The sequence below is a fragment of the Amblyomma mixtum genome, chromosome 1 (assembly GCF_055824585.1).
Source record: "Amblyomma mixtum isolate Tamu chromosome 1, ASM5582458v1, whole genome shotgun sequence".
In the NCBI taxonomy this organism is placed as follows: domain Eukaryota; kingdom Metazoa; phylum Arthropoda; class Arachnida; order Ixodida; family Ixodidae; genus Amblyomma; species Amblyomma mixtum.
This window is the reverse complement of record NC_143012.1, coordinates 161,806,019-161,831,652: the sequence shown is the minus strand read 5'-3', so window position 1 is coordinate 161,831,652 and position 25,634 is coordinate 161,806,019. Positions and strand designations below refer to the sequence as shown.

Here is a 25,634-nt window from a genome sequence, read left to right as displayed (position 1 = left end):
GGTCCCGAGACCGCAAACGCGGCGACCACAACCTACTGCGGGACGGCTCCTTCCCCCCGCTTGGCAGCGACGGCAGCGACAGGCCTTCCAGCCGCACTCGCAGCCGTTCCACATCCGCCTCACGCAGCTCTCGGGCCAGCTCTCAAGCCCGGCCGGAGGTCAAAGCAGCCAAACAAGTTGGATGGAAGACTCCTGCACAAGTCACCGCTTCCCCACCAGATTCACAGGTAAGGGAGCTGGCAGACATGGTCAAGGAACTACAGCTACAATTGGCCAAAGCAAACGTTAAAATTCATAGCCTAGAATCAGCACAGGCAAACCCCAAATTGCAACCGCAGCAGGTGGCTCACGCTCCCACATCCGACCCCGTAGGTGATCCACGCATGGACACTGAGCAGCCTAAGCGCACGAAGCGTAAAGCACCTCCCCCCTCCTCACTAGCAGACATAGATGCCAAATTCGAGGCAGCTGATGCGCGAATGGCCCAATTCGAGGGCGCCCTCCTTCGACTCGCCCCCACCATTGACCGTCTAGTAGAAAGCTGCGCCACAATGGCAGCCAACATCCAAACCCCGTTATAGCGCCCAGCGATGCTATAAAGCGCCGGCGCAAGATCGGCGTTACAGCGAAAGGTCGAGCTACCGACACCGAGTAGTGCGGAAGTTGTCCATCCAAAAGCTGTGTCTTTTGCTCCCAGCCAGCAATCTGATGTAGCAGTCTCAGCTGCATGGCCTGTCACTGCAACAACCTTTTTGCACCCACCTACCGCCGACCATGCTCACACGCGCATCATCCCTGGCCAAGCGCTCCGGACTGTCGATCCCGCTTCACCCAAGCACCTGACAATGAGCCCTGCAACTTCCTCCGCCATCGTCGCGGCTCTCACCGTTGTGTCGACGGTCACACCTGTGCCAAATATTTTTACAGCTGCTGCTGTCGCAGCAAAGCTTCTGTCAGTCCATGGAGCCGTTTCGGCCGCTCCTGTGCTTGTGACCGCGTATTCGGTGCGTCAGATTCCCATCGACATCAGCTGCAACGTTACAACACTGATGACACTTGTGTCAGCGGGCAGCACTACAGTCGGTGACGGCCCGACCATGGCCTTCCCTGCCCCCATGTCCTTTGTCAACTTAGCACCCAGCACCATTCGCCCGTTGCGAAGCAGCTAGGCTCGTCCACCTGAGCCCGCGCACTCCACCCGACGGCTCTTCCCGGCACCTGACATGAACTTACCGGACTGTCCATCTCTGGCTACTCCATCTCTGCCCCGTCGGCGCTCAAATTTCGCCGTTCCGTCTAGGCGGGGGGCCCTATAGCGCCCGGCGATGCTATAAAGCGCCGGCGCAAGATCGGCGTTACAGCGCGCGCTAGAAAAAAATAAAGATGGACAGCGCGTGCTCGGGGCGCACACCCGGCACGGGCAGTTCGGAACTAGAAGCCTGCCACGCTGGTCGTCTCTCTCTGGTGCTCCGCTGCGACCCCCGCAAATCCTCAACACATTCATGCCAGGCTCGATAGCCTCACGAATCCCCCGACATCCGCAACCCCCTTGAAGTCGACAACCCCTCCTAACTACCCAGCACCCATTATTGTCGCCACATCGGAGAGTGCAACCGCGCGCTCACGTGCAGGCGGCATTCTTAAATCACCCGTCGCGCTATCACAGCGCCCCGAACTCTACCGGAAACGCGATGGCTAGCTCCCCCTTCACAGTTTGGCAATGGAACTGCAGGGGTTTCAAGGCGAAGCGGCGAGTCTTGGTGCACACCCTGCAGGCCCAGCCGCACCCCCCCCCCCATCATCGCACTTCAGGAAACCTACATAGACACGAAACTTACCAGCTACGCCGCATATAACCAACAAACGACACCAGACCACCGGCCCAACACCGCCATCCTGGTGCACCGAAATTTAGCAGCTAATCATATAGACCTTAGTTACCCCGAGGTTCCGCACACTTTCGTACAGGTCCTACCGAACAGTCGCTCACAAGCCCCGCTCCACATCCTCAACGTCTACAGCCCCCCTAGCGACAAAAGCACACGAGTGGCAGCCCTAATTCGTAAGGCCTGCGCGACTGCACAAACAGGGATGCTACTCATCTTAGGTGACTTCAACGCACCGCATACCGAGTGGGGCTACCCCCGCAAAGCATACGGTCGTAAGGGAGCCAAAGTGTGGGAGACAGCCCAAACACTGGGCCTGACACTACTCCTAGACCCCGACAGGCCTACTCGCATTAGAAACAGTGTCACACAGGACAGCTGCCCCGATCTCACTTTCGCCCGCAACATCCCAGACGCACGCTGGGAAAATCTCGGCATGAACATAGGTAGCGACCACTATGTTCTCAGCAAAACCTTCACGGCTACACACAGCAAAGCCCCCAACCGAACAATCAGGCACACTAACTGGGACGCCTTCCGATACGTGCGCGCCAAACGCATTTCGGCCCCCATAGACGACCTGGACACATGGACAAACTCGCTGCTCGAAGACACCGCCAATGCCACCTCCACGACTACCAAGGACGAGGATGGCCCCTCTCCCGACGCCAAACTCATACACATGTGGGAGGCCCAGCGCAGTCTTAGCGCTCGCTGGCTCCGCCAAAAACACAATCGACTCCTCAAGCTCCGTCTCGTTCGCCTCGAGCGAGAGATCGAAGCTTACTCCGTCAAACTGAGTCAGGAGCAATGGCATCAAACCTGCGACCGTCTTAACGGCCAGTTAGGATGCAAAAACTCGTGGTTCTTGCTCAGACATCTACTGGACCCAACTCACACCAAATCCACATCTCACAAGAACCTCACCCGTGTGATACACGCTTTTCAGGGAACAAATGAGGAACTCCTCGCTACCCTGAAAGACAAATACATCAATACTTCCACTGAAATTCTCATCCCTTCAGAATACACGGGTGCTCAGAACACCAACATGGACGCCGACATCACGGCAGGAGAGGTCCGCGCCGCTCTCAACCAGATTAAAACCACCGCGGCCGCTGGCGACGACCACATAACCAAGAAGATGCTTCGTAACCTCGAAGATCAGTCCGTCGAGGCACTAACGGACCTCTTCAACCAAAACTGGCATGAGGGTCGCCTTCCACACACTTGGAAGCATGCCAAATTGATTTTCATACCTAAGCCAGGCAAACGACTCCAGCTGGGCAACCTTCGGCCCATCTCGCTCACGTCCTGCCTGGGAAAGGTCACGGAACACGTCATACTCAATAGACTCCACACTCACGTAGACCAAGAGGACCTTTTTCCCCCCACTATGATCGGCTTCAGAACCGGCCTCTCCACTCAAGACATTATGTGGCAAATCCAACACGACATCCTCGATCCGAGACCCATCCGAGCTACACGAACCATCCTAAGCCTAGATGTCAGCAAGGCTTTCGATAACGTGTCACATGCTTCCATCCTGGCAAACCTCTCACAAATGAATGTAGGCACTCGCACTTACATCTATATCGCCGACTTTCTTCATAACCGTACAGCAGAACTTCACATTGCAGACCTCCACAGCGAGAAGATCACACTAGGCACCCGAGGAACACCACAAGGAGCAGTCCTATCTCCGTTCCTTTTCAACACTACAATGAGAGGCGTCCCTCCGCTCCTGGAAGAGATACCTCACATTAAACACTCAATATAAGCCGATGACATTACCCTGTGGACCAACTCTGGCTCTGACGGGGAAATCCAAAACTCCCTCCAAACAGCAATCGATAAAGTACACTCCTTTGTACAGGCGAACGGGCTCACATGCTCCTCCACGAAGTCCGAATTACTAGTCATCAGGGACAGACGAGCTCGCCTGCCCGTCCCCGACCCGCAAGAACCTATTGTGTTTCAAGTCGACACACATCCAATACCTCCGTTCCGCACCATCCGCGTTCTGGGTATGTTAATACAGAACAACACGCAAAACTCGGAGGCCATTCAGTGCCTCCACACCACAGCCAATCAGATCAACGGCCCTATCCGCCGCATCAGCACCCGCCGCAAAGGTATGAAGGAGGATGACCTCTGTCGGCTCACGCAAGCTTTCCTCATTAGCAGGATAGTCTACTCCTACCCCTACTATCACCTCCGCCGGAAGGACGAGGAAGCTGTTAACAGCATTATACGTTCAGCGTACAAAGCGGCACTGGGGCTACCTCAGTACGCCAGCACACAGCACCTTCTCCAACCCGGCATCTACAACACGCTCACAGAACTCATAGAGGCACACAAGACCGCCCAAATCCACCGCCTCTCCCTCACTAAACACGGGCGGCTCATACTTGACCGTCTCAACATCAACCCCATAGGCGACGTCCACCCCACGACGCCCATTCCGAAAGGGCGTCGTGGGGTGGACGCCTAGTTATAAAACCAATCCCCAAAAACATGCTACCAGGCCGCCATGATACGTGCCGTCAGCTGAACGCCCAAGCACTAGATGCCACATACCTTGCCGACGAACACGCAATATACATAGATGCTGCACGGCAAAGTGCAAACACATACGTGGCTTGTGCAACCACGCCACAGTCTACTCTCGTCACCTCCGCCACAGTAGTAGCTCCCTCTCCCACAGCGGCAGAAGAAACCGCCATCGCGCTGGCCATCGCTGACCCACGTACGCGCACAGTCCTCAGTGACTCCAAAAGAGCAATACAAAATTACTCGGCAGGTTTTATCTGCCACCCCGCTGCACGCATCCTTCGCGGCTGCACTCCCGACCCATAAGATCAACCTGGTCTGGGTACCCGCCCACGCGGGAAACTCTGGAAACGAAGGGGTCGACCGACTAGCCCGAGGACTAACCAACCGGGCGGCCGACCCCACGGACCCAGACGCTCTTGCCGAGGCTCCCCAGACCTTTGCCGAAATTAAAAACCTCTACAGAGAGATGAGACGCCAGTTCCCGCCTCCACACCCCGACTTGAATCGAGCGCAAGCCACCTTGCCCCGCAGGTTGCAGACACACTCTATCCTTAGCCATTCTAGACTTTCACTCATCACAGACGGGGAATACGACCCCGTCTGCCAAAATTGTTACCAGGGAGAAATTGCCACCTAGGCTCACATCCTCTGGGGTTGCGCGGGAAATCCGCCCCCTCGAACCTTACTGCCAGCTCGCTCCGAAGACGGATGGAACCAACTCCTCAGAAGGCCAGACAAGAGCATCCAACTGGCGCTCATTTCGTGGGCCCAGGAAGTCGCCCCCACCTGGGGGCCACACCAAGCCCACCTGCCCTAAATCCCGCCAATCTATGGCAATAAAGTTGTTTATCTCTCTCTCTCTCTCTCTCTCTCTCTCTCAGAGCGCATCAATGAACGCCGGAATTAACTTAAAGTGCTATTGAGGTGTCCACTAAACCACAGAGGTGGTAAGGCGCCTTTATTTTCTTCCAAATCAACGCAGTCTACAACGCTGTCTATGTCAGAGCTCATCAATGAACGCCACAACAGAGGTCAAGCTAAAGGTCAAACGTGGAGCCGCCGGGACGACGCTGAAGGCTCAAAACCTAGCGCAGTATTGCTTTCGCAATAAAAAACGTGGTTTCATAATACAGTGTCAGACCTGTTTCTTCCTTTCTTCTTTCGCTCTCTCCTCTAGGCCGTCGCTTGCGGCGCGGTTCGGGTGTCCATTGAGATATCTGTTGTTTCAGCCATCGTCTTCGCTTCGGCGGACGTGATTATTGCGACGCGCGTCTCCTCTTTCACGTCGCTTTGGGACGTTAAACCGCATAAACCAACCAACCAACCATCTTTCCTCCTATATTTTCACTCTCCTCTATCTGCACGTGGCAGCGGTTGTGGCTCGGGTCGAGCCAGTCGGCAGGCCTGTGCACTTTCCTTTTCATCCCTCTTTCAGTCGCAACAACAACAACAACAACAGATATGTGAGACAGATACTGCGTCATTTCCTTCCTCAAAAGCAATTTTCAATACAGTGTGAGGAAGCGGGAACAAAATGTACGAGAGAGTTCGTAGAAAGAATGACGACCAGTTTAGTTCAGATGGTCGCAAAAGTGGCCAGTGTAGCGATCGCCCAAGGCCCACTTTTCGTAGTCACATTCACTCGTTGCCCTTTGGTACAGTGACCTTTGGGGCATGCAGCAAGCTGGATGGGGGCACCCTAGCGCCGCGAGTCGGTCGCTCGTAGCATTGCACAAAGCTCTCCTGTAGCGTTGCGGCGAATTTTCTTGACCAGTAAAGATTTTGAAGGCCTCTTCACAGAACCTTAATACCGTCATTTATGCAATTAATAGGAACAAATAAATAAAAAACACGTTTTTCATCCTTGAGCCAATGTCCTCGGCTTCTGCGGCTGCTCCTTGAGCGCGTGTTCACGCGAGCGAGAAAGAAGACGAAGCTGGAGCCACCGCGAACTGCACAGGGGTCGCCTTTTTCCCGAGTGGAACCGCAGCGGTTGTCGTCCTCTGGTTCGAGATGCACTGTTTCAGCCTGGCTGCTGCTGTCTTCCTGACCCTAACGCCTTTCATATTCAAAGGTGAGCATTGGCACAGATCCGCACGCCTCCGTCGCAGGTGTTTCACCACCTGATAGGGTTGACACCGATTGAACGCTGTGCCGACATTTCGGCGTGGCAGTGTATGTCGGGCTTGAAAGATCTAGAACCCGAGTGTGGGCGTGGAACGGTATACTGTGGGTGCGATCGAGTGCAGCGATACGATATTGCTTGCTGTTTTTTTTCTGATGGACAGCGGACAGCGAAGTTCCCAGGGCTCTGGGCCTGTCCGTAGTGTTCCACTGTAGAGAGAGGGCAGGAAGATGGGATTTTGACGTAAAAAAACAATGAAAAAAATGCCGCCACCGTCTGGAAGACGAAGTAATGAGCGTTAGCTGTTCGGTAGCGCCGTCTACCGTCCATGTGGTGTATTGCCACGTGATTAGGCTACTTTTCCATACCTTACGGCGAGGGGGCGCCCACCACCTCGACGTCAGATATTTCCGACCAATTTGGGCCGAAAAGTTTTCTTCGACTCTTTGGAGGGCCACTTCCTTACTTCAAGGCGGTAGGTGCGCGGTTGCCATGAGGTATGAAATTGAGCTTCCAAGTGCTGACAACATGGCCGCCTTGTTAAGTTTAACCATAAGTAAATATTAGCCTAATTAGATAATACTGGTGTCTAACATGTCCTACTCATTGAGGCCATTAGGAATAGTCATTAGTAAGGTAATGACGTTATCGGGTAGTTAATTACAGTCAAACACAATCTTAACCATAACTAAATATTAACTTCAGTAGTTTAATTTGGTGTCTAACTTGTTATACTAATATAGAGGATTCCAAATATCTAATATGTTTTACGATGGCTCATTAATTGCTGAGTTAGAAGAGATTAAACATCGTCATGTAACTAGTTAATAATGGCGTCACAAAATCAGTGACGTCACCAGTCACCAGTTCAATATTCTAATGACGTCACCAATCAATTACAAATTGGGTTGCTATATCGATTTACTATGGGGGCCGCCATCTTGAATTCCTCGGACTTGGAAAACTTCACGCCGAAGAGAGGTGGTAGCATGCCCCAAGAAATCGAGAAACGTGATGAGTAAGCGCGAACACTCTTTAAAGAGAACAAGTGTCTAGAGGGAGCCTCGGTGCGCTAGTGTACGTTTCAGTATGCGGATTTGTCTTTGTCCGGGCCGGTGTGCGATCTGACGTCTCAGCATTGACTTCTCCTGGAAAATGCCTGGGAAACCGAAGAACGAATGAGAGGTGGCGCACGGAGTGCGTTTTATGATGCTATCACTGACGGCCATCTTTAATCGCGATTTCACAAAACTGGTGAACGCACCGGGCATCACCTTCCAAGCGGACCACCTGACCTCTGAGATTCAACACCACGCTTTACCTTAAGTCGTTCGAGGGGTCGAAAAGCCCCCACTGAGAGCTTTTACAAGCCAGTTCTGATGCCACTAACCCGTGCTAGTGGCACGGTCAGGTCCGCAGAGCAGCCCCGGGAAGCAGCATGGCGAGGCACAGGGTACCCCTATGGGAAAGGCCTATGAAAGCCTTTCCAATAAGTGCAGTCTGACCCGCAGCACCTGTGCGGCGGCTTTCCGCTCCCTGGGCATGGTGCGAGAAGGCTGCCTGGCACCTACGTGACGCAACGAGGGAATCTAATTGGCTCTCACGGATCCAAAACCTTTGATCCCGACAGTATTTTAGTCTGTTTACTTCACTTTATGTCGCCGGTATTCAAAGGACGAACTACGAAACCGCATGCGCACGAGCCATCCCCTGGCTCTGCCGGCAAGCGTGTCACCGAATCGGTGCATAATAGTCAACTTACGCGCTTGATCAGGTAGTCGGTCTTATTCTTATCAGTTGCACCTGAAAAAGCTCCCTGTACTCCCACAGTATATACACCGTGTCCAGTGACGGCCCTGGAAATGTGATGGAAGTCTGCACGCACCTAAGGTAGCGGTCCGCGGTCGTCGGTAGGCCATCGATGTTAGAAAAGTATCTAGCAGGCAAGGCGAATACGGTATAGACGGACGCCGCGCAATACCCCTACAAAAGGGGGAAGATAGAGCAGAAAGCCGTACCTGCAGTGATAAATTCGGACTATAAGGAAATCACTTTCGCGTCGGCATGGGATTGCACGACAACCGAAGGAGAAGAAATGGCTGTTGCTTTAGCGGCCGTGGAGGGATATCGCGCAAACAGACCCCAAGTAATCCTCACGAACTCCAAAGAGGCATGCCGTAACTATATGAACGGCAGAATCAGTCGGAAAGCACTTCGCATTCTCCTTCGCGCAGACTTTCCAAAAGAACCAGTCAGACACACTATTTTCTGGATACCGGGACACACTGGAATCGAGGGCAACCAGATGGCCGACGAAGTAGCTCGCGAGCACACGAACCGAGCGCTGCAACACGCGGGCCCTGAGGAGTTCTCGCGGGTAGTCCCGGAGTATTCGGAGATATTGAATTGTTACAGAGGAATGAGGGCAAAGTATCCTCCCCCACAAAACGTTTGAAATCAACATGAAGCAGTATACTGGCAGCAACTGCAAACGGGAACTATTGCGAACTTACATATTCTAAGCAAAATGCACCCGGATCAATACAGGGACATATGGCCATGGTGTGGGGCCAAACCCACCGTATATCATATCATGTGGGAATGCAAAAGAAACGAGGCGAAACGAAGAAACGAGGCAAAAGAAGCGATGATGCTAAAACTATCGCAGCTGAACTTGCATCCTAACATATTAAAATGGATTGAAGCATTTCTAACGTGTCGCTTTCAATCAGTTGCTGTTAACATCCAGTCATCTCCTTCTGCCCCCGTAACCTCAGGCGTACCTCAGGGCTCTGTCCTAGGTCCTCTATTCTTCTTAATATACATAAATGACTTGCCAGAACATCTATCATGCAATATCCGTTTATTCGCCGACGACTGCGTTATCTACCACTCAATAACTAACACTTCCGACCAAAAAGCCCTTCAGGATGATCTTAACCGCATTGAAAAATGGTGCGATGATTGGCTAATGACACTTAACCCTAACAAATGCAAGCTTATTTCGTTTCACCGCAGGCTTAATCCGTTGTCCTTTTCCTATAGAATTTCTAACAATCCAATAGAGCACATTCATTCATATAAATACTTAGGTATCACTGTGTGTCATGATCTAACTTGGCGGGAACATGTTACTAATGTTATTTCATCTGCAAACAGAACCCTTGGATATCTGAAGCGCCATTTACGTCACGCAACAAAAGAGGTAAAATTACTCGCTTACACATCATTGGTAAGACCAAAACTAGAATACGCATCCCCCATTTGGAGCCCCCATCAAGCATATCTAATCGATGCACTTGAAGCCGTGCAAAATCGCGCCGCCCGTTTCATTCACTCCCAATATTCATACGAAGTCAGTGTGTCATCCCTGAAATCACTGTCCAACTTACGAAGTCTTTCTTGCCGTCGTCGCGTCGCAACCCTATCTCTTTTTCATAAATTTTATTACAGCTCACTCGGCCATGAACCATACATCTGCGCACCTCCGCCGCGCATATCACATCGCACTGGTCACCCCCTTCAAGTTACTCGACCACGTGCCCGTACCGTAACCTTTTCCACCTCCTTCTTTCCACGAGCCGCGTCAGACTGGAACGGCCTCTCCCACTCCGCTGCTGCTATCACCTGCCCGTCACTCTTCAACGCCAACATTGAACTTCATATGTCATCGTGAAAAAATGTACCAATTTTTGATTAACCCACCCCTTATGTAATACCCCGAAAGGGGCCTTTAAGATAAATAAATGAAATGAAATGAAAGAGGCTTTCCATAGAATAAAAAATCTGAGGGCGGAACAGTGGGAGAGTTTGCTCTCCAGCGGCAACCCGGTTCTCCAGAGAGAGCTGGTCATCCATGCCCAGCGACCAGCCAAGCTCAGCGATGCCCTGGAATAGGGGCGCCGACCTCTGTCGACCGTAATAACTTGTAAAATAGAGCAAATAAAGTTTATCCTATCCTATCCTATCCTATCCTGGGCCGACACAATCAGAACACGAGGACCAAAAACATGCCCAGCTCACCCCTCGTACCATCGCCAGGTCTACGTGTTCTTGCTGCCATTTGTTCATTCGCAAAGTGCAGAGAGAAAAGGGGAACATCTGTGAGACCTCAGGCAACGCGTTTTTAATTTTACAAAAAAAAAAAAAAACTCGCACGAGAAAGAAAAAGTATAAATGGGCGGTGTGAGCAGCGCGCTGCTTCTGTGCAAAGGAAAATAAAAAGAAAGCCGGTTCAAAAGTGAAGTTTAAAACGAGTAGCCTAATCCTATGAAAAACTAAGCAGGCCTTTAATGATTACACTTGCCTTCTTAGCGGGTTCAAAGGGGCACGACATGCGCCAGCATTTCAGTTGTCATCTCACGAAACATTTCCGGCTTCTGTGCCACGAAATTCCCCGATTTGTCAAGAGCATCAAAGCTTCATCAGCACCCTCCATTTTCTAAATTCGTAAGGGCCCCAGCCGCCGCGGTGGCTCAGCGGTTATGGTGCTCGGCTGCTGACGCGAAAGACGCGGGTTCGATCCCGGCCGCGGCGGCTGGAATTTCTTTGGAGGAGAAATTCTAGAGGCCTGTGTACTGTGCGATGTCAGTGCACGTTAAAGAACCCCAGGTGGTCGAAATTTACGGAGCCCTTCACTACGGCGTCTCTCATAGCCTCAGTCGCTTTGGGACGTTAAACACCATAAACCAAACCAAACCAAGGGCAGCAAAATTTGGTAGGCGGCCCACCCCCGAAATTTCAAAGGACCTCCCAATGTTCGGAAGTAGGCCGTTCCCAGAAACCCAGAAAGTGGATTAGTAGCGTTAACGGGTGGATAAAGTTGGATAAGTAGATAGGCTTAGCATAATCTTATATGCAAATCCAAATGAAGGTATTGGTATTTTTACTTTTGATACATAACCGAACTTCATGTTTTTTTTAACGTATCAAAACGTTCGTTACTGACATCTCGTTTTATGCCGTGTGGCACCTTTAGCGTCAGAAATAATAATACTGCAACGTTCTAGAAGGTGATGATTGGTTTACCTTGATTTATCTTGGCTATGAGGGACGCCGTAGTGAAGGGCTCCGGAGATTTCGAACGCCTGGGGTTCTTTAACGTAACGCATAGCACACGGGCCTCTAGAGTTTCGTCTCCACCGAAATTCGACCACCCCGGCTGGGAGGACTTATACTTACCATAATAGGGCAATGGAACCGTTTCCAATCGTTGTTTGGTAGGAAACTCGTGAGAACTTTAGAGAATCATTGTAGAAAACATAGCAGGCAAGCTAAATGCTATCCTCGCATATTTTTCATTAAGAATGTGGTTAAGAAGGCTCCCAAGTTCTTCCTGCTGCTGTCGCCTGTCGACGACTGTGCGCGTGAAAATCGTTACCATTTGACCTCTTTTCGACGTGCTTTGTTCGGCGTCTCGAAATCACTTCCTTCTCTCCACCAGGCGGCCACACGAAGCAGCGGCGGAAAGTCCCACCCAGCTGGATCAAGGACTACGACGACGAGAAGACCTACACTTACAGCTTTGGCATGTACCACATCGAGCCGAACTCCTTCAAGGTGCGTCCTCCTGGCACACTTGAATCGAGGCCTTAAAGCGACCGGTGTGCTGCATGGCCATCTTTTCGTACTGCGGACATGCATTTCTCATGGCTGCGCACAGGGAATTTACTGCTCCGCGAGAAAGCGCGTGTTGGTTAAAAGCTTTTGAAAAAAAATTGGCAGAGGCTCAGCTTGGTTAAGCCCGGAAATTGCGAAAGCAACTTCATCCGTTTCTTCAGCCCGCATCCGCCGTGTCTCAACAGCGGCGACGGCTGTTGTTTTTGCACCTGAGAGAAGGATGAATAGCTCGCTGCTGTCTCTTACGCGCATTGCGACGAGCTTCCCTAGCGGTGGGCGGCATCGTCGCGAAGCAATGTTAAGCCGCTGGTGGTTGGCACAGCTACTGCTTACTAGCGACGTGAGTTGAGCCTAATATCTTCGGCGTAACGCCACAATTGCGCTCCTAGCGGAGAGCGCAGGAGTTGGGCGCCGGTGGTGGCACCGCCGCTTCCTCCGACGGCGCGAGATAGTCGCCCAGCTCTTCGGCGTTACGTCACGCATGACGTCACCCGGGGTTCATGGCACCGCCGCGTCACGGCAAAGGCTTGAAAGTGCAAGCAGTATTGCTTCCGCAATTAAATAATAATTCGACGAGCGTCTCGATTCAGTTCATCCGGCAGGCCTATTCTACTCCTTCGAAGCCATCAGCCGGAAGAGCACTGTCATCGTGGCGACTAGGCCCGCACACTTTCCGTCGCATAGCCTTATAACTCATGGCGTCCCTTTGGCGATGATCCGCGTGGGTGCCATTGTTCTCAGCGAGCGACTATTCTATAGCGATGAGAGGGCGCGGAGAAAAAAAAACAGCCTTCTGGAAAAGGAAAAGTATTTTTTTCCGTTTTTTCTTTCTCGAACAATGGTAAAGAGGAAAAAAAAATAATTGGACATGGTCTAAAGAGCCCGTAAATGAGGTACTGAGCAATTATTATAGTGAACACTGACGCTGTAATGGGCAGCTGTGTCAAAAATTGTAAAAAAAAAACGCGAGAAAGTGCGCTTCCTTTCATTTGTTCGTTTCAAAAAAAAATTGGGTTAATTATACTTACCTGTCAGTTGTAGAGAAGACCGAAATGACAGTTGTTGCGGCAGTCTGTTCTGAGAAGTGCAAACTTATGCGCATTTCTCGTGTTAGTAGTGATTTTCCCGTATATACTCTTAATGGTGTCTTACTTGATTCAGTTACAAAATATAAGTACCTCGGAATTCATATTACGCCTGACCTTAGCTGGCATGCACACATTGAAAACATCATTAACAAAGCTAATCGCATTCTCGGATATCTGAGACGTAAATTTCACGCAGCCACAACTAACATCAAACTTCTACTTTATACGACACTCGTACGTTCACAACTAGAATATGCGTCATCAATCTGGGACCCTGGTGTTAAGAGTTTGATCGACCAACTGGAGATAGTACAACACAAATCAGCGCGCTTTATTCTCTCCGACTTACGGCGTACGTCAAGCGTAACGGCTATGTAGGATACACTGGGCCGAACTTCAGTTGCATCACGACGCAAAATTGCACGCCTGTGCCTTTTTCACAAAATATTTCATCATGAGTTCATTCGCTACGGATTATTTATTCCCCCTTCATATATTTCACGCTGCACAGATAACATACATAAGGTAGGCATTTCTACATGCAAAACTAAAACATTCACGGATTCTTTTATTCCTCGCACGTCATATGACTGGAAACACCTTCCTTCTTCTGTTGCCACAATTCCTGACCCTGTATTGTTTCGGGCTGCTGTTACCGCTTATACTGGATGATACATTGTGTTTATCAGTTATTCTAACTTATATATATGTACTGGCAATTTATTGTTCTCTGCTCTTTGTATTTTCAGTGTTATTATGTACTACCCAATCCCCTCTGTAATGCTTTGCCCTGAGGGTAAAATAAATAAATGAGAATGCAGCTGTACATGTGGTGCAAGTTTGAAAACTGAATTTTGAATCTGCTGTTGTTTTTTCGCTACTACATTTTGCTTCCTCTGCAAGACTCAGAGGAAGGACTTGCGGCACCCCCCCCCCCCCACACACACACACACACACAAAAGAAACTCCTTGTAGTCCTTTATTGTCTTGGCAACAGTGTGGAGCTCATTTCTCATTTCTGAAAAACAGACTCCCTTACCTGACATGGTGATAATAGGGTTGAAGAAGCTTAGCTTGGTGCGTCATTTGGAGCGTGATCACGGAAAAACCAGCTGGAAAGGATGCATTCGCAAGAAGTAGTAGTAGATAGGACGACGCTGGAAACACAGCTTAACTTTATTCATTGAAATTTGTCATAACAGCCTGGTGCACATGCGTGCAAGAAGCAATGCCTACAAAAAGATAGCAGAATAGCAAAAAAAAAGACATTTGATACTGCAGGTCTGTTATCTCGCATGCCACAAACCATGCCCCTTTCATGAAATGGAATTCTCTTCAAGTGAGCCGGGCTGAGCTGTCGCTGACGCGTACAGTGCCTAGCTTCTTTATTTTAAATGCTTCCTTGATGTCTCGCTCTATCTGTGTTTTTCGGCGGCCGATGAATCCGACATCATTGAAGAGGGGGTTACAGTCTTAACAATGGTTGCAATGTTTAGGCAGACTGGCTGTATTAGCCGGTTGCAGCGAGGTGCGGTGCTGTCTTAAGCGATAATTAATACATGGGCCAGTCTGGCCAATGTAGATCTTTCCATATTACAGGGAGAGAGAGAGAGAGAGAGAGCATGCAACATTGCATGCACGTTTTGTGAATACACTGTTGTTTGCCATTGCATTTCTTCTTTGTGCGCTTATTGGTTGAGGCACAGACAGAGAATGACGATATTTTCGTGGGAGCAGAAAACAACGTTGATACCGTATCTCGTGGCATCCTTTTTAACATTATGCGAGACTTTGTGCATGTATGGCATTACAGCAAGTCTCATTTCTTGACGAGGCGCATCTTCGTTGTGACGAATGTGCTTTAATTTCACTTTGCTAGATAGTGATTCGGCAGCAGAAACCAGGACCTATTCAGGGTGACCTGCTGACCGCAAGCGGCAAAGCTGTTCCAGAAAAGTGTTATGCAAAGCATGGTGCATAAGGAAACGAAGTACGATTGTATCAGAATGCTCTCTTCCACTGCAAAGTGTACAAACACCACGTGAGAGTCTTTTATTTTTTTTTCGACTTTTTCTACTGTTTGCTTCATCACCCTATCAATGTCAACCGCCGAGAGTGGCCCACGTAGCGTGTGCAATTTACGGCAGCCCAAATGCGAGCCTTCAAAGCTCGAAAGCTTCCAGGCAGTATCAGTTCGAGTGTTATATCACCTGTGGCAACGCCTCATCAGGCATCTTCTGGCACTGTAGTGCAATTCGCTCTCCAGACGTTTCTTAAAAGTAGGCTGATTGGCTTCTCTGTGAGCTTAATTCTTGGCACGATGACCTTTCGGAAGCATACTTCATAATCTCAGAACTTCACTTAATTGGCTTCTGGAGAGACCGTGAACAGACGAAATGCTTCAAACAGAAGATGCTTATTGAACAGACGACCCTCCGGTGCCCACAGCTTGCACTTTTTAGTGTTGCTACGGATACGTCTTCTTTGCCTCACCATGGCTACGAGTGCAGGCAACTATCGATACCATACGCCACTAATTGACAGTCTTTGAGTAGACAAAGCATCAGGCAATAGAGCGCACATGCGAATAAGAATCCGTGAAAAGCCCTTTTCGGTGTGAAACTTCAGGTGTCATCATCAGCATAGATACGCCCAGTGCAGGAGAAAGGCCTTTTCAATATCTCACCAATTAACCCTGCCGTGTGCCAGTCGTGGTCACTTTGTCCGAGAAAACTTCTTAACCCCATGCGTCCTCGTAACTTTTCGCCCTCCGAGGCGAGCGTAGCAGTACGCTCGCCTTTTATCGTTGTATCCAGTCCTTTACCCTTAACGACCAGCGATTATCTTGCCTTCGCATTACATGCCCTGTCAATATTCATTTCTTCATTTCGACTATGATGTCATTAACTTTCTTGACCCACTCTACTCTTTTGTGGTCTTTTATCCTTACACCGATGATTTTCCTTTCCGTACCTCGCTGCATTCTCCTCGATTTAAGTTGAGCCCTCAATTTAAGTTCGAACTTCTGGTGTATCTGGATATAAATTATCGACGAGTTCTTGTTTTGAGTTTCTTCCAAATGTTCCCAGTATTTAAGTTTTTCGTTTTCTTCCAGCATGTCAAATTTCCGGAAATTGTACATCTCCAGTCATGTCCCCTCTCGGTGCCACCTCGCAGATTGGCAACCTGGCCAACGGCGAGGAGACCTACCTGTGCATGGTGGCCCTGGAGTTCCTCAACAACGACACGCTGCTCGCCAACAAGCAGCTGCGCGAGGTCACCCACATGCCCGGCTACAGCTCCATGGAGAGCGGGCTGTGCCGCGCCTTCTTCCTGGGGCCCAGCCAGGTGCTGCCGCCGCTCACCGTCGTCACGGCGGCCGTGTTTCGCGTACGTCCTCCCTTAGCGCTTCTCAAGACCACGGCCGGAGACTTTTCGTTGCGGCAATCGCAGGTGGAAGAGTCGTCCGGCGGAGCATGTCGGAACCCTCGGAAAACCTAGCACGCGTCAGGGAGCAGGCGAGGTATTAGTGAATGCTGTATTTGACATTGAAGTTTCCCTTTTTCTCTGGGACAGTTTAATTAAAAAGCGCAGTGCCTATAGGTCATGGGATTCTGATAGCGTTTTAGAAATATTAGAACCACGCACACTGCCAAACACGATATAAAGTGAAAGCAAAGGCCCCCCGGCCTGAGCACAGAAAATAACCACGATAGCAATGCCCTCTCCGCCTCCTAGCTACTGGACGGACCTTGTGGTCCTGTGACCCCCGCTAGGAGAAGTTGCACGCACGTATATTTCTGCCTCCCACACGGGCCTGCATCGTCTCCGGACGTTGCATCCATCAAGTGACAGTGACGGACACATCAGAGCGGTGCTGGCAGCCGTCTGTGCAACTGCTAACCGTATCGCTGTACTCATGCAGGTGGGCATGCGCACTTTCGTGTGAAAGTTTATTTCATTGAATTTTACGGTTGCTGCACTGCTCTGGGCCCTCTTGTTATTTGTGACGCGTCTGCGGAAAACTTGTTGAAATGGGGGACGACGAGGCGATGCAACTTGACAACTTTGCTAAGACACTCGCAGATGAGGCTCCTAAAAGCATTAAAGAAGTTACTAAGGTTCTAGTGGAAATGACTTCTAAATTTATGGAGGCCATTACTGAAATCAAGGTCACAGTAAACAAGCTGAACTCATCTAGTGATGCTGTGCAGACTGAAATAGCAGCAGTGAAGGAATCAATGGGTTTCATGAACACTGCCTTTGAGGACTTCAGAACAGAAGTTAAAACGATGAGGCTAGAACTCACAGAAGTAAAGAAGAACAATCTGGAAATTCAGAAAGAAAACAAGAAGCTGACGAACGAATTGAAGGAGCTAAAAACACAACTAGTTGAACTGAAGCAATACAGCAGAAGGAATAACATCGAATGGAAAGGTATCCCTGAATCTGATAACGAGAACCTCGGTAGCGTCATGACACAGATATCTTCCTACCTACAGGTAGAGCTTTCTCCTGAGGAAATTGACGTGATGCACCGTGTTCCAACCAAGGCGAAAGGACCTTCCAATGTAATTGTAAAGTTTAAGTCAAGGTCCCCACGTGACAGAATCTTGCAAGCTGCGAAAAAGAACAGGCTAAATACTTCCGTGCTTGGCTTCCCCGAGAACGATCTTGTTTTTGTCAACGAACATTTGTGCCCGGAAAAAAAGGTTTTGCTCGGCAAAGCTATTGGAAAGAAACGTGACAGAGGCTGGAAGTTCGCATGGGTGTCTGAAGGCAAAATCCTGATGAGAAAAACAGAAAGCTCGAAAGTAATGCACATAACTTGTGAAGATGACCTGGAACAAATTGTTTGATTACCAATGCTCTTGTGTTTTTAGTACCTGTTTGATCTTGCAATGTCTATGGTCATAGAAGAAGATGACCTGTTAAGCAGTGACAAATGTACGTCAATATTTTACTCTAATATCCGCAGTGTGAGAAAGAACCTGAACCTTCTAGTGGCTTCCTTGACGAGATATTCCCAATCTTTTGATATTGTAGCGCTTACAGAAACCTGGCTGCAAAAAGATGAGAATGTTATGCTTCCCGACTATGTTATGCTATCTCATCCGAGAGAATCAAAACACCGTGGTGGTGGTGTTGCCTTTTTTGTCAAAAATGGTCTACCTTTCTCGCTTTTGGCACCAGTCACCCTCAGTCATACAGACATAGAAACACTGTTCATAAAACTGCCCCATTCATTCACTGTTGGAGTTATTTACCGTCCACCAAATTCAAGCCTTTCGTCCTTTCTGGATAAACTTGAAGGAATTTTTGAAACGTTTACTACACACTCAGAACGCATAATTATTGTTGGCGATTTCAACATAGATACAAGTACTGAATGCCACAAAGACTACGTGAACCTGTTAACGTCGTACAATTTCAGAAACATGATTAATACACCCACGCGTGTAACTACCTCCTCTTCATCTATTATTGATCACGCATTAACAAATATACCGACTAGGATACGCGTTGGGGTTTACAGCGAACCCATTTCCGATCACCTTCCACTTTTTGTTACTGTCGACACTAATATAAAACCAGAGCGTGAGAGCAAGAAGTATGTATCTAAAATAGATTATGCACTACTGCATGAAAATCTATTGGCCGTCGACCCTAGTCTAATATACCATGATGATGTTGATACAGAATTTAGTAACCTAATAGACATGCTCTCTCAAATGGTTACTAAGTGCAGCAGAAATATTAGTGTTCGCTCTTACGAAGTGCCACTATGCCCTTGGATGACTGAGCCAATCCTGGCCGTTCTAAAAGAAAAGGATACATGGTACCGCAAGTGGAGGCAACACAAAGATAATGCTTACTATCTAAATCAATCTAAGAGCCTGCGCAATAGATCCGTGTCGATGATGAGGGCACGTAAAAAAGCATATTACACGCGTCTCGTTGAACAGGCTTCCGGCAATACACATAAGGTCTGGAAAATAATAAATGAAGTCGCCGGCAAACCCAGTTTGCGCCGGGTTCTTCCGGACAGAATAGATCGCAATACTACAGAAATATTCAATTCCTTTTTCACCAATATCGGCCCGTCATTAGCTGCTCAGCTTCCTGAATCGCAACAACAATATATTGCATCCAGTCCAGTTCTCAATACTTTTGGAATGTTTGAGATCGAACCCGATGAAATTACATCCATTATTATCAGCTTACCAGGTAATAAATCTGCCGGACTGGATGGAATTTACCCACGCTTGCTTAAGGACAACACTGATATCTTGGTACCCATATTATGCAAACTTTTTAATCATTCATTAAAATGTGCAAAATACCCCTCCGTACTAAAGATTGCCAAAGTTGTCCCGGTATACAAGGATGGAGACCGATCCAACCCGTCAAGCTACAGACCCATTTCTGTCCTAAGTGTTATTAATAATATTTACGAAAAGATTCTATCTAACAATATTTGCAAATTTTTAGAAAAGTATAACTTACTCTGTCAACAGCAACATGGATTTCGAAAACACTATTCAACGGCATCTGCAGTCCTAAGTTTGACTCAGTTAATTAATACAGCATTACATGAAAACAAACTGGCCGCCGTTGTATTTGTTGATTTAAAGAAAGCGTTTGATACCGTGGACCACGCTATTATGCTCAACAAGTTAAACCATTATGGATTCCGCGGTGAAGTCTACCGCTTACTTTCCAGTTACATTGAAAACCGTCAACAAGCTGTAATTATGAATAACATTATATCATGCCTTCAATATTTAAAGACAGGGGTTCCTCAAGGCTCTGTTTTAGGGCCCATGTTATTTTCGTTATATTTGAATGACTTGCCGAAGGTCCTAAGTTGCTCGGATATTTTAATGTATGCAGATGACACTGCGATCATAGTTACAGCTGACAACCATGAGGATCTAGAAGCAAAAACAAACACTGAATTGGAAAAAATTTCAAGCTGGTTTTTTACCAACAAGCTAACAATTAATTCAAGCAAAACCAAATATATAGTATTTAGCTCAAGAGGAAAAGTCATCCATAGCAACCAAATTGACATTTTTATTAATGCCCACCCACTTGAACGAACACACTCATTTAAGTATCTTGGAGTCATTCTAGATGAACATCTTCACTGGAAAAATCAGATTATCGCCGTCTGTTCGAAGTTGGCCTCAGGCTGTTACGCCTTACTACAGGCCCGCGATTGTTTTAACACACAAACTCTGCGTACCCTTTATTTTGCACTTATTAATAGTCATTTAACATACTGTATAGAATCATGGGGTCTGACATACAATACTTACCTTGATCAATTCCGGCGATTACAAAAACGGGCTATCCGAATTGTAACACAAAGCAAGTATACCGAGCCAAGTAAACCACTTTTCCAGCTATTAAATATCCTTCCTTTTGACCTTTTGCGCTCTTTAAAGATAGCGGTGTGTGTAAACAACATAATCAAATATAATCAACCTTTCAATGCCTCCCTGTTTCGCTCATCTTCTCGACTCACAAGAAACCTTACCCATAGTAACTTTAATCTACCACCGAATTATAACGTTTACAGCGAAAGATTGGTGCAGTTTTCAGGAGCCAAGGTTTGGAATGCTTTACCCCCAGAAATAAAGCAGTCTCATGAAACAAATAGAGAATTGCGAACATACTTTATGAGCCTTATTTGACATATGTGACAGTTGTCTTCGGTTTGTGTCTGTTGTACCATGTTGTTCACGAAAGATTTTTTTTTTTTCATTCTGCTGTAAAATGCACATTATTTTATTCTTTCCTTGTTGTATGATGTATTCGGGTCTTTCGCCGTGATTTTGTGCTTTTCATTTTTCACAAGCGCTGTGTCATTGCCTTCATATATTTTGTTTCTGAACTCCACACTAGCCTCTGGCTATGGGTTCAGTCAGTGTTTTGGTAATTTTTTTTTTTTTTTCAGAGATCCTTTTAATGGCAAAGCAGCCGCCGCGGTGGCTCAGTGGCTATGGTGCTCGGCTGCTGGCCCGAAAGACGCGGGTTCGATCCCGGCCGCGGCGGCTGAATTTCTTTGGAGGAGAAATTCGAGGCCCGTGTACTGTGCGATGTCAGTGCACGTTAAAGAACCCCAGGTGGTCGAAATTTCCGGAGCCCTCCACTACGGCGTCTCTCATAGCCTTAGTCGCTTTGGGACGTTAAACCCCATAAACCAAACCAAACCTAATGGCAAAGCCAGTCTATACATACATTTCCCGACAATCAAGCGTTTATCTGAGAATCAATATTCATCCGTTTATCCCGCTTGACCTTCACCTGTTTGATATGTCAAGCGGGTCGTAACACAGCATGAACTGTTATCGAGCCGTCGCCATCCACGGCAGATTTGGTGGCATGCTTCCTTACTCAGCAATACCTGCATAACTGCGTTCCGCGAGCTTATCACCGTTCCAGTATGTCGTAACCGAAAACTTTAGCAGCTGTTGGCTAAAAGTGTGTTGCCCGCTTCGAGCTAAGGGTATAAAAGATGTATGGAAGAAGGAACGCAGCTCCATAGACAGCTCTACACATGGTCTTCACATTCGGGTGAGTCTGGGAGTGCTCGTGTTGCTTTCGACAGCGACTGCGCACAGTTCGCTGCTTCTTCGCCGTCTTTTAGATAAGGTTCTCGCAAGGAGCCCTTCTAATCAGTGACTGAACTAGGTGCTGGGATGGAGCACTGTGCATTGGTTCTTTAGCGCCACCCTCACCGAACAGGTGCGGCTATTCACGCGTGCCCCTCGTTTTTTCCTGGCGCCACTTGCAGCACGTCCTCTCCACCGGAGTCTACTCGTACTACTGGGATCCCCTTCCGAAGAACTTCCAATCAAACCAGCTCGTGAAGTTTGAAAACTTCGAAGAGTACTTCCTCTACAACGACCCGGACATGCAGTGGCGCAAGTCCGACCTGGCAGTAGTCGTAGCCCGCATCAAGTACCAGAACAATGACCTGCCGGGCCTCCAGATTTACAAGGAAGCGGAGAAGAGGAACGAGACCTTCTACGTCCTCCTCGACGACCGGGTGGTCACCGTCCAGCAGAAGAACGCCATGTACGCCACCCGTAAAGCACACTCGGGCTGAGGATGAGCAATAGGCGCCCATCCTCGCACTGGCGTCAATAGAGCGGGAGCTTGCAATGTGCGAACTGCCAGTCGTGGGTTTTGCGAGAATAAAGACATAAGACGTCGTTCGAATTCAGCGAAAGGCCAATTAAGCTAATTCCTGTAACGGCCTTTTAAAGAAAACTAACCAGCGGCAGCCTTTATCACCCGGGCAGTGCCCACGAGGTTTTTGCGGAAGTGGCTCGCCGGGGTTACAAAGCATCCATGGTGACATAGTTTTTACGGAAAGGAAATCAACACACAATACAACAGACATTGCCGAACCTCCGCATTCATTAGAGCGACGGTGCATGCGGCCCTCAGCGACAACAAGGCAAGAGGGAAATGACGGAGGTGCGACAGAATTATCGCCGCTTAAGAAGTCTGTACACGCTTTCCCGGCTTCCACATAGACACGACTACTTCCCTTCCTGCATACCAGGTTAATCTAATATACAAGGTGTTGCAGCTAATTTGAACCTAGGATTAAAAAAAATGAACCATAAGTTGTAGGCGAGCGAAGACGGTGGCATGCTGTTGCGCACCTGAGATTTTTTTCCTGATGTACCGCGAATTGAACCCACGACTACAGGCCGCAAAACCGCTTTGCTTCTATAGGCGAACAAAGGTTAACCTAGTACAGCCAACCCCGCTTAAAACCTGACAGTCACGTGGATTGCATTCGTTGTATCCGAGGTGCGTAGTGAGCGGACTGCTCATGTTACAACCAGAAAATACAAAATCAGGCAGTCTAATTGCGTTATGAGCTTCAGTTTATTGAAACTAGACCTTATTACAGCGCTTTTCAAGTCCTGCAAAGCAGTCACATGGCCTCCCCGGTGCCATTACTACCCAAAAGCTGCGTTAAGGACGCGATATAACAAACCGCGGTGGAAGCCTCTAGGCCGCTGTTGTAGGTCGGCCTCCTCGTCATGGTCTTCGCCAGATTCGTGGCAATAGGAGAGAGAGAGTTATTCACGTACTTGGTGGTGGCGGCAAAAAGTTTTACTTACACAGAGGAGTTTGGGGCACGCAGGCGGCGGGGCCACCGTACGACCCCATTACACTAAAACGTTCGTGTTCTTACGGTCCATGACGTCGACGGCCCGGTCCGTGGCGGTCTTCTGCCAGAACGGGTACTCAGAGCGTAGCAAGGTCTCCGAATCCTGCCAGCTGGTGGGCTGCTCTAGGCTCCGCAGGAGAGGATCCACCGTACATTTGAACGGAATGTGGGTGAGGGGACGGTACAATGGTTGCAGAGGGTGCAAGAGTGGTTGGTGAGGTTTTGGTGGTAGCGGGACCTATTTAAGGGTATGAGAGGGATCGCGTCTGGAGGCGGAGCCATAGGTTTTTGTGGTAATTTCCAATAGAGGGGTGGGGGGGGGGTGGTAGAGATGTCTCTCGGCGTACTAATATTTTCATCAGCGTATGGCTCTCCAAAGATTGCTTATCGTCGTCACCAGCGAAGCCATCCCAGGTGACGTGAGGAAGGGCTACCTGCGCACTGACGACATTTTGCCACAAATATAAATGCATCCTATAACGTGAGTATTCGACAGCGTCTTCCATCGTTCCCAGGGTCATGACCTCTGTCCTGTGGAAGCAATTATTGATGCACCTTGCTGTCGGTCTCATCCGCGCGAACTTACTCCACGTTCGGAAAGAGTTACCCGAACTGGGACGTAGGCACCTGGCCAGTCCATCACTATCGTTGGTATGCACTGGTGACGCGACGCCGATAGGACACGTCGAGCACGTGAATTATGGCTTAATCTCAGCAGGTTATTTCAAGGTCATCTTCACAGGTGAAGCGGCTTTTGCAGCTGTGGTTGTGAAGTAGAGATTTTGCCCAAGGAAGTAATGAATTTCAGATCATGCAAACGAATGCTATTCCAGTTAAAATATTTAAAATACAGGTATCATACAAAGTCGCATTCCACTCGCATAGAGCTGAAATTGGGCGCAACAATTCAGAACAGCGCGCGCGCGCACGCACGCACGCACACACACACACACACACACACGCGCGCGCGCACACACACACACAGGATGTGACCTCATACTCTTAGGCTGTCAAAATGATGCTTTTGAGCCTGAAGTTCGCAAGGTGTTCGACCTTTTTAGTGAAAACCGTGTCGCCCTTGGTTTTGACGCACAAGGTGCCACAAACTGGCTCCACCCGCTTTCTCGAGTTGCAGCCGCTTTTTTCACCGCAACGTGTCGGCTGAATATTCCAGCCTAGGGGCAACAAGCCTGTTCTGCCATACGACTCCGACCATTCGAAACTTATCAATCGAAACATAGTCCAGTATACTTCTAACAACGCGCTCACCAAGTCCTGTGAGCACTGTCAGGAAACCAGTTTTCAAAACCAGGTGCAGAGACAGTGTCAATCCGGACATCCGCTGTTGCTTCTAGTCTCGGTGGCTGAAAAAGTGTTAAAGGAAATGCAGTGTACAAACGCCTCCGCGTCGCATGCTAGGGAACGCAACAAGAAACTCGCCGTTATTCCCTACGTACACCAGGTTTCCCACAACCCCAAAAGGATTGGACGAAAAAAAGCAGTGGACGCTGTTTTTTCAGCCCCTCACCGCCTCTCTACAATCTGCAGGAGAGTGAACGGTTACGGTGAGCAAGTTCGCGGATGCTCTATTAGGCATCGGGACCCTTTCGTAAGTTTCAGCGCAGGTGTTGTGTACTCAATCCCTTTGTCTTGCGGCAGAGGGATTAATACATCGGCCAGACTGGTCGATGTATTAATAAGAGACTGGCCGAACAGAACGCTACTTCCAGCAACTTAGCCGTCCACGTTCGTGACTGTAATCCTTGTCGCCGGTGCCCTCCGATGTATCAGGTAGCAAATATTGTCGCAAAGAGCAGCAACCAACTCACTCGGGAGATAATTGAGGCAGGTTTCGTCCGCACGCAACAAGACGTATGCGTCAGTACGCCCTCAGTAGCCTTGTTGGAAAAGGAGTTTGCGTTTCTTTCCCAGTCAGTGTGATTTCTTGGCACCTTGGTTCCTTGCGCGGCTCCTTTTGACACCCCAGCCCTTCGCCACTTGTCTTGAACTATTCTGGAGACAATTCTATTCGTTTATTCTAGTTTTCATCCATCTCTTAGCTTTAGCAATCTTTGTTCTTTTAGGTCGATTTCATGGTTAGCCCTCATCCTCACCTTTTTGGCCGTGTTCATTGTTGCCTTGCATCGCATCTTTTTAGG

At 48.7% G+C, this 25,634-nt stretch overlaps 1 protein-coding gene across 1 annotated transcript; it reads left to right on the top strand.

Moving 5' to 3' along the window:
• The first annotated feature begins 6,455 nt into the window (after positions 1-6,455).
• LOC149369559 (uncharacterized) lies at positions 6,456-22,392 on the top strand. The gene is made up of 4 exons (XM_089574848.1): positions 6,456-6,516; positions 12,011-12,126; positions 16,452-16,664; positions 22,078-22,392. Exons 1-4 carry the CDS (start codon positions 6,456-6,458, stop codon positions 22,390-22,392), a joined length of 705 nt encoding a protein of 234 aa, XP_089430974.1.
• The last annotated feature ends 3,242 nt before the right edge of the window (positions 22,393-25,634 follow it).

Coding starts and splice junctions, on each gene's coding strand:
- LOC149369559 (XM_089574848.1), top strand. CDS start 6,456: ATGCACTGTTTCAGCCTGGCTGCTGCTGTCTTCCTGACCCTAACGCCT. Junction 6,517..12,010: donor AACGCCTTTCATATTCAAAG/GTGAGCATTGGC, acceptor TCTCTCCACCAG/GCGGCCACACGAAGCAGCGG. Junction 12,127..16,451: donor TCGAGCCGAACTCCTTCAAG/GTGCGTCCTCCT, acceptor GCCACCTCGCAG/ATTGGCAACCTGGCCAACGG.